Source organism: Ranitomeya imitator, chromosome 2 (assembly GCF_032444005.1).
Source record: "Ranitomeya imitator isolate aRanImi1 chromosome 2, aRanImi1.pri, whole genome shotgun sequence".
Lineage (NCBI taxonomy): Eukaryota > Metazoa > Chordata > Amphibia > Anura > Dendrobatidae > Ranitomeya > Ranitomeya imitator.
The window spans coordinates 702,826,125-702,842,180 of record NC_091283.1 but is presented as its reverse complement, the minus strand read 5'-3'; the positions used below and the strand labels follow the sequence as shown (position 1 = coordinate 702,842,180).

The 16,056-nt window shown below is 45.9% G+C and overlaps 1 protein-coding gene across 2 annotated transcripts in view; it reads left to right on the top strand.

Moving 5' to 3' along the window:
• LOC138665540 (rap1 GTPase-GDP dissociation stimulator 1-like) overlaps positions 1-16,056 on the top strand; it is a 489,411-nt gene that overhangs the window by 218,501 nt on the left and 254,854 nt on the right. For both annotated transcript variants that reach the window (XM_069753123.1, XM_069753124.1), the window contains exon 2: positions 8,170-8,337. In XM_069753123.1, coding sequence (XP_069609224.1) covers positions 8,170-8,337 — 168 coding nt within the window. The remainder of the gene's footprint in view (positions 1-8,169; positions 8,338-16,056) is intronic.

Here is a 16,056-nt window from a genome sequence, read left to right as displayed (position 1 = left end):
AGCCAAAACCTGTTGGAGGACAGCGTGGCCATCCGGTTAAAGCTCAGTCTGCAATGCCTGAAAAGGTATCCGATGCTAGAAAGAGTGCAGTCTGGCATTTTTTTAAACAACATCCAATTGATCAGCGCAAAGTCATCTGTCAAAAATGTTCAACTACCTTAAGCAGGGGACAGAATCTGAAAAGTCTCAATACAAGTTGCATGCATAGACATTTAACCACCATGCATTTGCAAGCCTGGACTAACTACCAAACGTCCCTTAAGGTTGTAGCACCCTCGGCCAATGAAGCTAGTCAGCAACGCAACATCCCTTCCGGCAGTGTAGGGCCACCATTTTCCGCACCACCTGCAGTATCTGTGCAGGTTTCTTTGCCAGGCCAAAGCAGTCAGGGTCAGGGAATCACCAGTTTCGTAGTAGGAAACACTGCATCTAGGGCACCGGCGGCAACAATACCATCTCCCACCGTCTCTCAGTCTGCCATGTCCACCAGCACCCCCGCTAGTTCCACGATCTCCAGCTCTCCAGTCCAGCTCACCCTACATGAGACTATGGTTAGAAAAAGGAAGTACTTAGCCTCGCATCCGCGTACACAGGGTTTGAACGCCCACATAGCTAGACTAATCTCGTTAGAGATGATGCCCTACCGGTTAGTTGAAAGCGAAGCTTTCAAAGCCCTGATGGACTACGCTGTACCACGCTACGAGCTACCCAGTCGACACTTTTTTTCCAGAAAAGCCATCCCAGCCCTCCACCAGCATGTTAAAGAGCGCATCGTCCATGCACTCAGGCAATCTGTGAGCACAAAGGTGCACCTGACAACAGATGCATGGACCAGTAGGCATGGCCAGGGACGTTACGTGTCCATCACGGCACACTGGGTGAATGTTGTGGATGCAGGGTCCACAGGGGACAGCAAGTTTAGGACAGTTCTGCCTAGCCCACGGTCTAGGAAACAGTTGGCTGTAGCCGTTCGCACCCCCTCCTCCTCCTCTTCGTCCTCCTGCAGAAGCGAGAGCTCGTCCACAGACCGCAGTCGCACAACCACTCCATCCGCAGCTGCCACTGTTGCACACCAGGTCTCCCATTATGGGGCAGCTACTGGCAAACGTCAGCAGGCTGTATTGGCTATGAAGTGTTTGGGCGACAACAGACACACCGCGGAAGTTCTGTCCGAGTTCTTGCAGAAAGAAACTCAGTCGTGGCTGGGCACTGTAGATCTTGAGGCAGGCAAGGTAGTGAGTGATAACGGAAGGAATTTCATGGCTGCCATCTCCCTTTCCCAACTGAAACACATTCCTTGCCTGGCTCACACCTTAAACCTGGTGGTGCAGTGCTTCCTGAAAAGTTATCCGGGGTTATCCGACCTGCTCCTCAAAGTGCGTGGACTTTGCTCACATATCCGCCGTTCGCCCGTACACTCCAGCCGTATGCAGACCTATCAGCGTTCTTTGAACCTTCCCCAGCATCGCCTAATCATAGACGTTGTAACAAGGTGGAACTCAACACTGCACATGCTTCAGAGACTGTGCGAACAGAGGCGGGCTGTTATGTTTTTGTGGGAGGATACACATACACGGGCAGGCAGTAGGATGGCAGACATGGAGTTGTCAGGTGTGCAGTGGTCGAAGATTCAAGACATGTGTCAAGTCCTTCAGTGTTTTGAGGAATGCACACGGCTGGTTAGTGCAGACAACGCCATAATAAGCATGAGCATCCCCCTAATGCGTCTGCTGATGCAAAGTTTGACGCACATAAAGGATCAGGCGTCTGCAGCTGAGGAAGAGGAAAGCCTTGATGACAGTCAGCCATTGTCTGGCCAGGGCAGTGTACAGGACGAGTTAGCGGGCGAAGAGGAGGAGGAGGACGAGGAGGATGATGGGGATGATTATATTTTTAATGAGGAAGCTTTTCCGGGGCCACTGGAAATTGGTGGCGCGGCAAGGCCGGGTTCTGGTTTTTGGAGGGACACAAGTGACGTGGATTTGCCTGAAACTGCCCCTCAACCAAGCACAACCGCAGATTTGAGAACTGGAACTTTGGCCCACATGGCGGATTATGCCTTACGTATCCTCAAAAGGGACACACGCAAAACTAAAATGATGAACGATGACGATTACTGGTTGGCCTGCCTCCTTGATCCTCGCTATAAAGGCAAATTGCAAAATATAATGCCACATGAGAACTTGGAACTAATATTAGCAACCAAACAATCAACTCTTGTTGACCGTTTGCTTCTGGCATTCCCTGCACACAGCGCCCGTGATCGTTCTCACACGAGCTGCAGGGGCCAGCAGACCAGAGGAGTTAGAGGGGCAGAAATCAGAAGTGGCGTTGGCCAGAGGGGTTTTCTGACCAGGTTGTGGAGTGATTTTGCTATGACCGCAGACAGGACAGGTACTGCAGCATCAATTCAAAGTGACAGGAGACAACATTTGTCCAGTATGGTTACAAACTATTTTTCATCCCTTATCGATGTTCTCCCTCAACCGTCATTCCCATTTGATTACTGGGCATCAAAATTAGACACCTGGCCAGAATTGGCAGAATATGCATTGCAGGAGCTTGCTTGCCCGGCAGCTAGTGTCCTATCAGAAAGAGTATTCAGTGCTGCAGGTTCAATACTAACAGAAAAAAGGACTCGTCTGGCTACCCAAAATGTAGATGATCTAACCTTCATTAAAATGAACCACAACTGGATTTCGAAATCTTTTGCCCCACCTTGCCCGGCTGACACCTAGCTTTCCTATGAAAAGGTCTTGCCTGTGGACTATTCTGAATGCCTTTTCCAATCTCGTAATTTTCTGCACCTGATTGTCCAACATACGACATGTTTACACCTCACTAAATGGCCAAACTCCCCACACGGGGCCGTGGTATCGACACTTGGCGACAGCACCCGTGAGAGTGCTGTTTGTCTGAAGAGGTGGGTGTGCCCGCTTTTGGTCGACGGCACTGCCACTGGGTTCCTCCTAGTACAATAAAGTGTCTCTGGCGGTGGTGGTGCGCACCCAACGTCAGACACACCGTTGTAATATGAGGGGCCCTGGGCCTGTACCGCCGGCCACAAGACAGTTCCCCCCCCCCAGCTCAAACAGTGCTCTACCACTTGCAAAATTATCTCACAGCTCCACCAATGTTTAGTCTATGCGCTGACATCCTTCAATGCCTGCCACTGACAATACCATTGTATTGACATTTTTGTTATGTTAGGCCTTCGAAGCCTGTCTGCGGTCACTCCTTCCACTATGCCTCCACTGACCACACCACTGCTGCCCATGTACCCCTGGAACCAATTTAAAATTGCCTACAGCCATGTGTTATTATTTTAGGCCTTCGATGCCTGTCTGCGGTCCCTCCTTACAATATGCCTCCACTGACCACACCACTGCTGCCCGTGTACCCCTGGAACCAATTTAAAATTGCCTATAGCCAGCCCAATTTTTTTATTTTAGGCCTTCGATGCCTGTCTGCGGTCCGTTCTTTCTACTACTACTACACTGACCAGGCCACTGCTGCCCGTGTACCCCTGGAACCAATTTAAAATTGCCTACAGCCATGTGTTATTATTTTAGGCCTTCGATGCCTGTCTGCGGTCACTCCTTCCACTAGGCCTCCACTGACCACACCACTGCTGCCCGTGTACCCCTGGAACCAATTTAAAATTGCCTACAGCCAGCCCAATTTTTTTATTTTAGGCCTTCGATGCCTGTCTGCGGTCACTCCTTCCACTAGGCCTCCACTGACCACACCACTGCTGCCCGTGTACCCCTGGAACCAATTTAAAATTGCCTACAGCCATGTGTTATTATTTTAGGCCTTCGATGCCTGTCTGCGGTCACTCCTTACAATATGCCTCCACTGACCACACCACTGCTGCCCGTGTACCCCTGGAACCAATTTAAAATTGCCTACAGCCAGCCCAATTTTTTTATTTTAGGCCTTCGATGCCTGTCTGCGGTCCGTTCTTTCTACTACTACTACACTGACCAGGCCACTGCTGCCCGTGTACCCCTGGAACCAATTTAAAATTGCCTACAGCCATGTGTTATTATTTTAGGCCTTCGATGCCTGTCTGCGGTCACTCCTTCCACTAGGCCTCCACTGACCACACCACTGCTGCCTGTGTACCCCTAGAACCTATTTATAATTGCATAGAGCATCCTTTTTTTAATAGTAGGCGTACAAAGTCTGTCTGCGGTTCACTATTGAAATTGTCCTCCACTGCCCAGAGCACTGCAGCTTGTGTACCCCTGTAACTTTTTTCTGCTGCAGTGAGCCACATTTTTGGTTTGAGTCCTACTACCTGTGTCTGTCTGCGCCACTCAATTCAGCTGTGTTCCTTTGAAAAAAGCTGAGCGTCAATAGTCTTGTTTTCAGCCTCTAGGAATTTTAAAACTGCATTGGGTGTACAACTTTGGTAGGGCCTACTAACGGTGTCTGCCTCCCCAAGGTGTTCCCCAGGTTTCCTCTCCATTGCTTCAATCTTCATGCTCTTGTTTAGTAGTTGTTGGAAACTACGCTGCATTAGGCCTACAAATTGGGTATGGGGTGTAGAGAGATGGTGTGTTCCACTCCAAGGTGTTCTCCAGGTTGCCTTTCCTGAGCTTCAATCTTCATGCTCTCGTTTAGTAGTTGTTGGAAACTACGCTGCATTAGGCCTACAAATTGGGTATGGGGTGTAGAGAGATGGTGTGTTCCACTCCAAGGTGTTCTCCAGGTTGCCTTTCCTGAGCTTCAATCTTCATGCTCTCGTTTAGTAGTTGTTGGAAACTACGCTGCATTAGGCCTACAAATTGGGTATGGGGTGTAGAGAGATGGTGTGTTCCACTCCAAGGTGTTCTCCAGGTTGCCTTTCCTGAGCTTCAATCTTCATGCTCTCGTTTAGTAGTTGTTGAAAAGTACACTGCATTAGGCCTACAAATTGGGTATGGGGTGTAGAGAGATGGTGTGTTCCACTCCAAGGTGTTCTCCAGGTTGCCTTTCCTGAACTTCTATCTTCAGGCTCTCATTAAATTGTAGTTAAATGGAACAACTGCATTTGGCGTACTAGTTGGTTTGGGGCCTACTATCGGTGTCTGCCACTCCTTGCTGTTCTCCTGGTTTCCTGTCCTGAAATTCCATTTTCAGGCTCTTGTTAAGTAGTTGTTAATGTTAGACTGCATTTGGCCTACTAGTTGGGTTGGGGCCTACTATCGGTGTCTGCCACTCCTTGCTGTTCTCCTCAACTGAACAAAGCTGGGCCGCCTGTTTACTACGGTTGCCAATTTTGAACTGCATGTCGACTACTTACTGATTTGGGCCTACTCTCTGTGTCAGCCTCTCATTCCAGTTGTCCTCCACTGCAATGCCCCCTGGTTAGTCCTGTGTTACCAATTTTGAACTGCATTTAGCCCACTTTATTCTTTGGGCCTATATCTGTGTTTCCTCCTCATCCTGCCCATTGCCCAGCCAGTGATAGATGAGTCTGCTGGTACATTGACCCATAACGCAAAATTCCCCATGCACGCTACACAGCAAGATTGTGACCCTGCTGAAAGTCGGGTTCCTCTTCCCGCATACCATACCACCTTACACGGGGACAAAGAGGAAGGTGCAGATGAAAGTGCAGGTTCCTTCATCAGGTGGGGGGAGGAATACTAGTTGGCGACGTCACTGGCACAGGGCCTCTCATAGTACGCAAAAGTGTTGCTGCCGGTGGGAGGCGCCCCCGCCGTGCAAACACACCGCTGTACTTTGAGGGGCCCTGTGCCAGTGCCAATGCCAACGAGTGGGCCCCCCCTGCTTGCTCAGGATCACAGCACTTGAAAAGTTTAAATACTTACCTCTCCCTGCTCCACTGCCGTGACGTGGTCCAGATTTACTGGGCCCACTAATTACTTGAACCAGCCCTACCCCCCACAACTTTAGCCAAATGACCCCCAATTTCAAATGCCTTCCAATTATTATAAGGTAAATTATGATTGACAAGCTTCTTTAACAAGAATGGATGTTTTTGCCATTAAAATGGGCAGTGTAGGTGTTTTCCTGGCCTCCACTCACTGCCGACTATGCTCCCCCATTGACTTGCATTGGGTTTCATGTTTCGGGCGATACCCGACTTTTCTCGATAATCGGCCGATTCCACTCGACTCGACTTCTAAGATAGTCGGGTTTTGCGAAACACGGCTCGACTCTAAAAAGGTCAAGGTCGCTCAACCCTAGCGTCCACAATGCCTGTGTTAATGAATCTGGGCTCAAATTCTTTACAGTGTATATCCAATTTGAAACTCAGACACCTTTTATTCTCTAAAATATGAAGGGACCCTGTATTTTTCTGGCACATATGCACTGTATATTAAATGATTAATTTTGGGGCTATATGTCAATGTGTCAGGTGAAAGCAAGTATTGATAGCAAGTTGAAAATGTTTTGGGTCACACAACTTGTCTAAATGTCTACTCAAGGCCTCATTGAAAACTCTGTTTTTCATCTACATGTTCTATCCTTGCTTTTCACAGATAGAACATGTACCAATTGTAGTCTATGGGACTCCTCACACTTCCGTGTTTTCTTTCAGATCAAGTAGCCTGCAAAAATCACAGAGATGTGTCCATTTTTGACCTGAATTATGGATCTAAATTGTAGATTGTAGAAATTTGTAGATTGTAAGCTTCGAGCAGGGACCTCACCCCTAATGTCACTGTTTAAATTGTCTTAACTTGTACTGAATTTATTGTCTGTACATGTCCCCGTTTAATTGTAAAGTGCTGCGGAATTTGTTGGCGCTATATAAATAAAAATTATTATTATTATTATCTAACTTACCCACTTAAGTCTATGGGTCCATGAAAACCATTGACAGCACATGGATAACATACAACAGTGTGCAATCCATGTGATGTTCATGACTAACATTGCAATAGATAGGGGAAGCTTTACAACTTATATATTTTTCATCAGTTAAACATCACTTATAAAACACTGTTGGTAAAAACTGACAAACAGACCAAACAATGTTGGAACTCAAATTCAAAACACTGAAGAACAACAGTCTGTGTTCTTACTGTGGGGTTCTGGCTTTCTGGCAGCCACTCAGATACGCACAGGCACAGGGTTTTCATATCAAAATAGATTACCATTTATTGTCCATCAGAAACAGTAAAGCTCCAAAAATGAAAACAGCCTTTCATTAGTGCAAATGAATAGCAAAACAGTCCTCTCTCTGGGTAAGGCAAAGTAAATCAAAGGTCTCACCAACTTGATATAGCAGGCATTTCTCAGTCTTTAGCATAGACTATCCAACATGAACGGTCTTTCTCCAGCTTCAACAAAACAGACTCTGTTGAACTATTCCTAGCTGCCTGATATTAGCCCTGTGTGGCCCAGACTGAATATGAAAGCGACCTTTCCCACCCAGGCTCTTTTGGCCACTCATAAATCCTGGTCCCAAAATCCAGTTAACATTAAAAAAAAAAAAAAAAACATTACGTATGGAAAAAAGCATGGACATCTGAATTAATGGTACTGTAAAAATAAGTAAGGAATGATGATAATAATAATGAGGACTTATAGCTACAAATTGAATGTAAATAAGCTGTCTGATGACACACAGCTCAGAAGCTAAAGATTAATGCTACAATTTATTAAGACTTGTGTTTTGTACGCCAGTCTTATGAATGGTGTGCACCTCTGCGTGTCTTGCCAGAAATTTTACTCTAGTCAACTTTTCTGGCCTAAATACTTTGATATATTGGCCTATATATATGCAAAGTGACAAGTTTCTTGTAACCTGTGACCAAAAATTCAACTGAATTTGTGGGATGGACAAGCTAATCAGACCCTAAAAAGTTCAGGTTATTTTGATTTTTATTGGCATTTTGAGAGTTTTCCAGGTGAAACGTAACCCATTATTTTGCTTTTAAGTGTTGTTGTATATGTCTATAATTATCTTTTTAGCGGGCACTTGTAAAAAAAAAAAAGATTGTCAAAAGTGGGTAATTCTTGAGACTGGAGCTTCAAAGGCTTTAAAAGAGAATTCAAAACATACTCAAATTGAACTCCATTAAAGCTGCATGCAGAGACGTGAGATTGTAGAATTAAAGTAATTGTTCTCTAATCAATGTTTATTTTTTACCCAGGATGTAGGTGTTTACTAATAGTTTGTTTTAATGTCTTAATCTAATCTTTTAGTGCCAGAGGAACTTATAAAGCCAACTGTTTCTGAAGGGGCTTCTATTTGCCATGCTGAGAGTCTGTGCCAGCACCTAGAGTGCCTCAAACTTTGTGGAGTGGATGGCGAGGATGAGAAGCAGATCCAGCAAAGCCTCAATGTGGTCCTGCTGGCAATAGATGAAGACAGTTAAGTATTATGCTAATCTCTCTGAACACTTTCATCTCCTGCTGACTGAGATGTGTGATTGATATGCAGCTCCTACCACTGCAGCATATCTAGGTCATGAACAATACAACCAAAGTAAATCCTGCTATAAAAAAAAAATGTTGAAGTTCATGAGATGGAAAATAAGCTATTTTCTCGAACTTGTGATCAATATTATTATTATTATTATTATACATTTTTAAAGCGTCATTTATTCCATGGCGCTTTACATGTGAATGGGGCAAATATAGACAAGTACAATAAACATAAGTAAAACAAGGCACACACAAGTACAGGAGGAGAGAGGACCCTGCCCGCGAGGGCTCACAGTCTACAGGGGATGGGTGAGGATACAAAAGGAGAGGGTAAAGTTGGTCATGCGGAGGTTCAGCAGACAGAGGATTGCTGCAGGTTGTAGGCTTGTCGGAAGAGGTGGGTCTTCAGGTTCCTTTTGAAGGTTTCTGTGGTAGGCGAGAGCCTGATGTGTTGGGGTAGACAGTTCCAGAGTATAGGGGAAGCATGGGAAAAGTCTTGTATGCAGTTGTGGGAGGAAGAGATGAGAGAGGAGTAAAGAAGGAGATCATGAGAGGATCCAAGGTTGCATGTAGGTAGGTAGCGGGAGACCATGTCACAGATGTACTGAGGAGACAGGTTGTGAATGGCTTTGCATGTCATTGTTAGTGTTTTGAACTGTAGCCTCTTGGCAATAGGAAGCCAAAGAAGGGTGTGGCAGAGAAGTGAGGCTGGAGAATAACGAGAAGACAGGTGGATTAGTCGAGCCGCAGAGTTTAGGTTGGATTGGAGTGATGCCAGAATGCTAGAAAGGAGGCCAGAGAGTAGGAGGTTGCAGTAGTCAAGGTGGGAGATTATAAGGACATGCACTTGTGTTTTTGTGGTTTCATTGTCAAGGAATGCACAGATCCGGGAAATGTTTTTGAGTTGGTGAGTTGGAATCGGCAGGAGGAGGCAAGGGCTTGGATATGTGGCTTTCAAGAGAGGACATAGTCAAGGATCACCCCGGGGCACCAAGCATGTGGGACTGGGGAAAGTGAGCAACCATTGACATTGATGGATAGGTTGGGTGGAGGGGTAGAATGAGGTGGGGGAAAGATGATGAATTTTGTTTTGTTCATTTGTTCATGTTCAGTTTTAGAAAGCGAGCAGAAAAGAAATATGAAATAGCAGACAGACATTGTGGGATTTTGGTCAGTAAGGAAGTGGGGTCAGGTCCAGATAGGTAGATCTGATATTGTAAACCGTGGGATTCTATGAGCTGTCCCAGGCCAAAGGTGTAGATGGAGAAGAGTAGGGGTCCTAGAACTGAGCCTTGGGGAACACTGACAGACAGGGGGTGAGATGAGGAGGTGGTGTGGCAGGGGGAGAGACTGAATGTCTGTTCTGTTAGATCGAGGGAGGTTTTTTGAGGATAGGTGTGATTGATGCATGTTTGAAGGATGAGGGGAAGACACCGTTTGTAAGTGAGAAGTTGAAGGGTTGTGTTAGGGTTTGGATGAAGACTTTGGCGAGGTTAGGGATGAGATGAGATGGGAGCGGGTCAAGTGTGCAAGTGGTGAGATGTGATCTTGACAGAAGGGTGGAGAGCTGATCGTCTGTCATGGTGGAGAAGCTGGTTTTGGAAGAACAGGGCTGAGCAGTCAAGTGGAGGGCCATTGGGGCTGTGGGCCAAAGTTTTGTCTGATGTTATTGATCTTCTGCTTAAAGAAAGAGGCAAAGTCTTCAGCAGAAATGAGAGGAGAGGGAGGAGGTGCTAGGGGATGTAGTAGAGAATTTAAAGTGTTGAAGAGATGTTTAGGGTTGTAAGTCAGGGAGGATATGAGAGATGAGAAGTAGGTTTGTTTTGCGGCAGTGAGAGTGGACTTGAAGCTGGTGAGGGACTGCTTGTATGCGATAAAGTGCTCAGCGGAACGAGATCTCTTCCATCTCCGCTCAGTGACCCTGTAAGTCCGTCTCAGATCTTTGGTCAGGCTGGTCAGCCAGGGCTGCCTGTTGATTGTATGAGTTTTGCTATGCATGAGGGAGCAGTCGAAACAAGTGTAGCTCTTATTGTGGTGTTATATAAAGTGGCAGTAGCATCTGTGTCATGGAAGGAAGCTATGTCTGTAAGAGGGAGAAGGGACTCAGAGAGTGAGTGTAAGTTGAGGTGTTTGAGGTTTCTGCGAGGGTGAGTTTGTGGAGTGGGGGTTGCATACTAGGAGAGGAGAGGAAAGAAAATGTCAGTAGGTTGTGGTCAGACAGGGGGAGGGGTGTGTTAGTGAGATTAGTAAGGGAAAAGAGGGGGGTGAAGATGAGGTCCAGTGTGTGGCCATCTTTGTGGGTGGTTACAGAGGACCATTGAGTGAGACCAAAGGAGGCAGTGAGCAATAAAAGTTTAGAGGCAGCTGAGGTGGAAGTGCCAATGGGGATATTGAAGTCACCCATGATGATAGTGGGGATGTCGGCTGAGAGGAAATGAAGTAGCTAGGTGGTGAAGTGGTCAAGAAAAGTGGAGATGGCTAGTTCTGTGGGGCGGTAGATGACAGCCAGCTGTAGATTGGAGGGGGGATTAGATGCGGATTGAGTGAAACTCAAACAAGGGAAGAGTAGCGGAGGGTAGTAGTGGAATTGATGTAAAGGAGCAGGTATGGAACCGGAGCAAGCCAACTCCTCCACCACATTTGCTGGTGGGGTGAGGGGTGTGAGAGAGACTGAATCCGCCATAAGAAAGTGCAGCTGGAGAGTCAGAGGGGGTTAGCCAGGTTTCAGTGATGCCAAGGAAGGAGAGTTTGTTAGTGATTAAGAGGTCGTGTATAAATGACAGTTTGTTGCAGACAGAGCGTGCGTTCCATAGTGCTCCAGGTAGGGGGAGCGGGGGAGTGGGGGCTGGATGAATGGGTATGAGGTTATCGTGGTTGTGAAGACGTGTAGAGGATCGTGGCAGGGGATTAGAAATGAGTGTGGGGATGTGCTGAGGGTGGCCAGGATTAGGGGATACATCGCCAGCAATGAGGAGTAGCAGACAGAGTGTTAGAAGGTGGGAGCTGGATAGGACATGATGTGGCCGTGTGTGTCTGGAGAAAAAGGATTGTATGTGGAGGAACAGCTGTGAGGAGGAAAAGAGATGGCTGGGGAGGGGAGGATGGAGGGAGAAATGACTAGTTCCTTACTGGGTGGAGGGATTACAGAAGGTAGGAAGAAAGTAGTATGGGGGTGAATCTTAAAAGAAACTGAAACATTATAGTAGTGTTGTATTCCTTTACCTTCCAGTCAATTCCAGTCCAATTCTAGTCTAACTCAGAGTAATTAGAAATCAGACTCATGGCTTTGAATTTATATGCACCTAAGGGCTCACAGCTGAGAGGGGATGTGGGCATGTGTGTCCTGAGCACATGTTCACAGTTAAGCTAGGTCATAAAGAGGGGGTGGTGAAGACCATTCAGGTATGCAAGGGAGACGCAAAAGGAATGAAGTACATATGGATAGCAAATAATGGGTAAGCAAAGCATACCAGGTGGGGATTATATGCACTTCATATAGACAGACAAAGCAGGAAAGCTGAGTGGATGAACGTACCAGGTTGGGATTATTTGCACTTCATATAGACAAAGCAGGAAAGCTGAGTGGATGAGTGTACCAGGTGGGGATTATATGCACTTCATATAGACAGACAAAGCAGGAAAGCTGAGTGGATGAGTATACCAGGTGGGGATTATATGCACTTCATATAGACAGACAAAGCAGGAAAGCTGAGTGGATGAGCGTACCAGGTGGGGAATTATATGCACTTCATATAGACAGACAAAGCAGGAAAGCTGAGTGGATGAGCGTACCAGGTTGGGATTATATGCACTTCATATAGACAGACAAAGCAGGAAAGCTGAGTGAATGAGCGTACCAGGTTGGGATTTTATGCACTTCATATAGACAGACAAAGCAGGAAAGTGAATGAGCATACCTGTGGGTAGACAAAACAATTCAATTAGATGATACATCACTCAAAAGCTTCCTATGAAATTTAGCTTTTCTTCTAAGGACTGGTCTTTCTCTCTCACTGTCCATACAGGGGAAATGCAGAGAACACAGCAATTAATAAACATGTTACAGAGGGAAAAAAAGAAAAGCATAAAAAAGCGCTATGAGAACTGCTTAAAATATAGCTCTTACCTATGAAGTTACATTGGGAACCTGGATACCTGGCTTGCGCCGACTGACGAGCTGTTCGCACCGCAGCTGCATGTGTCGCAGCTGTGTCACAGTCACCATACACAGGCTCTATATGCATGTGTTGTGATTGTCTCACAGCCACGACACATGCAGCTTCGGCATTGGACAGCTGATCATCAGGAGCGATCCAGGTATCTGAGTTCTTGATGCAGCTTCTTTGGTAAGCGCTGTAGCTTGCCGAATAAGGAGGGAGCCGACGATGTTCGCTCATCTCTACTCATGATGAGAGGTGAGAGGAGCCTGGTAAGCTCTCTGTACACTCTACCTCTCTTATAACATTATTCCTTGTGCTGCCCCCAATAGAAAAGGGTTAAAAGGAATGTGTCATTATGTTAATAATAATCTTTATTTTTATATAGCGCTAACATATTCCGCAGCACTTTACAGTTTGCACACATTATCATCGCTGTCCCCGATGGGGCTCACAATCTGAATTCCCTATCAGTATGTCTTTGGAATGTGGGAGGAAACCGGAGTGCCCGGAGGAAACCCACGCAAACACGGGGAGAACATACAAACTCCTTGCAGATATTGTCTTTGGTGGAATTTGAACCCAGGACTCCAGCGCTGCAAGGCTGCAGTGCTAACCACTGAGCCACCGTGCTAATTTATTGTTTGAATCGGGTTTATATTAACTGTATTTTTTAAAATATTTTTTACAATTTTTTTTCTATATCTCACTCTGTATTCAAAATAAAAAAAGAAAATCTTGCAATTTTCAAACGGGCTGCTTTACTCTAGATGATACTTCCTGGTATTTGAGAAAACTGGCATGTATATTAGCAGCATTGAACAGACTAGCTATCTTTTACATAGAAGCTTCTAGTGATCATGTCCAAAGGTCATTGAGAAAGCGGTTAGTGGGAACGTTTTATCAGAAAATTATTTTTTAAATCTCGTTTTTATTTAAATATATATATTTTTATTTTTCCAATTTATTTTCATATTACAATCTATGTTCATTCAAAAACAAAATTAATAGCCTTGCAAGTTTCAAACTGAGGCTATTTTAGACTGATACTATCTGTCCTTTCAAAAAGAGAGTCGTCATATCATTAGAGGCAGGATTATAATGACAGGTAATGCCTCTATAAACAGCTGATAGCAGAGTATCTATCATTTACAATAGGTGGGGTCACAGATCCCAAAGAACATAAAAAAAATATTCCCATATATTAAAAAAATACATGTGTAAGGTGCCTCTGCGAGGTAGTCTTGGGCAAGCTGCTGATCCAACTCGCTATGGCACCCCACAGACAAAACGTGTCCCAGTCCTGTTGTGCTGCTGTATGTGGAGTGCATCGCACTTACTTGTGGCCAATAGGCCTTCACTGGCTCCAGACCGGACATAACTTCAGCCTTAATTCTCTGTATGGGTAGAGCATCCTTCTTGCTAACACCTCTAGCACTAGGATTTCTTCTACACCATTAGCAGTGCACCCGGATTGCATCATTTCCCGCCTCTGAGAGTTTGAGACCTTCTTCCCGTGTAGCTCCGCAGGCTTAGTGCGCCCAAGGGCCGTGAAGTCCAACTCAAGGTTCCCAAGCTGACAGACGGAAGGGTTTTATAGCAATCCACTGCCCCGATTAATAGGCTCACATTGTCCCTAGCAGCCTACTGTCTGTGACTGCTTCTGTCACTTCACCACACTTTCTCTTACTGAACTTGATACTTCCTGAGCTTGGCACTAATTCCAGCTCCCTCTCCCTAATCAGGGCTTGCAGTTAAAGTTAACCCTATCTAGGCTAGACTGGAGCCTCACAAGGTTTTACTCTCAAATAACATACATCTATATCAAATACATTTAACCATTTAGAGTGTTAAGGAGCAGAACACTTCCACCACTCCTAGACATGTAACACAAAAACCTGATTTTCTTGTGACACATTCAATAGAAATAATGCCCCCAGATAAGAAGAAGTCAATATAGGGAACCGATATATATGTGAGTTTTGATGCCATTACCAGAGTGGTGAGAGGTGTTGATTTTCTACCAGTGGGAGTTGATCTGCTGTCATTTGGCAGTTGTTCTTCTAGGTACGGTTTTGATCTGCTACCAGTGGGCAGAGTGGCGATATTGATGCCACCACTAGCAAGCCAGACATGCAGTCATGTATCTAACTGACAGCAGTCAAGGTACCAGGCAGGGTGGTGAAGGAGATCACTGACCTCTGTTTTTAAGATAGATATGGATCCCAATGGTGGACCTGTAGGGATCAGACATTTATGACAAAGCCTGTTAAACTTTCAGAACTATGCAATATCAGAATTTTCTTTATTTAAACAGACACATCAGGAAAGCTCATTGATCCTCTAATTGTTAGATAGTCTGCCTTTGACAGCATCTGATCACTGCACTATTCTCTTGTGTAGTCAGCAGCGTGATAATGCCTAGCAGAAAATTAATATAAATGATTAGCACACCAAGAATAGGCATGAAAAGGAATGATTTTCTTTATGATTTTAATTTCCTACTCTGATATCCAAAAAAAAAGTTATTACACCCCAGAGTGAAGTATATCAACGTTTCGTGTAATGTACCCTTTGTCAGGCTATTGTAACATCCCAGGTAACCGGTTGTTACAGTGATGTTGCCTTCCCTTTGGGGAGGGTAATATCTTGTGAGGAGGCAAGGAGGATTCTCTTTACCAGGTAAGTCACCCACACACAACATATTCCAAATCCATGTCAGATGGGGGAGCTCAGGACTCGGACTGATGGGAGCTTCCTTTAGCTATAGGCATCCTGGTCTGGAGGAGGAGTCAGCCAGTAGACAGAGAGTCTCCAGGAGGCAGAGATAGGAGAAGGACGTCTGGACCATACTGGGAGGCCGAGCAGCCACATGGGAGCTGCAGCCTCTGGAATGGGAGATAACCCGAAGGGTTGAATGTGGTGGAGCTACAGAGGAAAGAAGCAGATAAAAGGCTCGGAGGGGAACTGCTACCGGGCACCTCAGAACCAGAGCGCAGCAACCAGGCACCAGGAGCCCGAGGCTTTAGTGGAACTCTAGGACACTTAGCAGAACTAGAGGGCTAAGAACTTTAAGTGATCAGCCCGCACCACACCTGAGACGCAGCACCTGAAGAGCCTGGGGCATGATAGAGTCCCTGTGAAACGGCTCAAGCTGCCCGTCATGCATGTACCTGTTTCAGGACACGGGAAAAGAGGACTTTGCCAGTAAGCTTCAGGCAGCAGGGAACTCATACCACAGGGCAAGGAGGAAAGGCTCATGGCCTCAACTGGGAAGGAGATTCTCCCATTGCCTCCGAGACGGCCGGATCACAGGACACCTGTACCTGGTACCCTGGACTGCGGACTACTACCACCAGTAAACCAGGTAACAACACTGTGTCCTCCAGTTATTTTCCAGCAAACTATCATCACACCCATACACCTTGGGAGCCCTGGGGACCCCGCTTCATCTGTGGGAAGCGTCACCATTCAGCCACCATACCATCATCTCTTTAAGCGGCGTCGG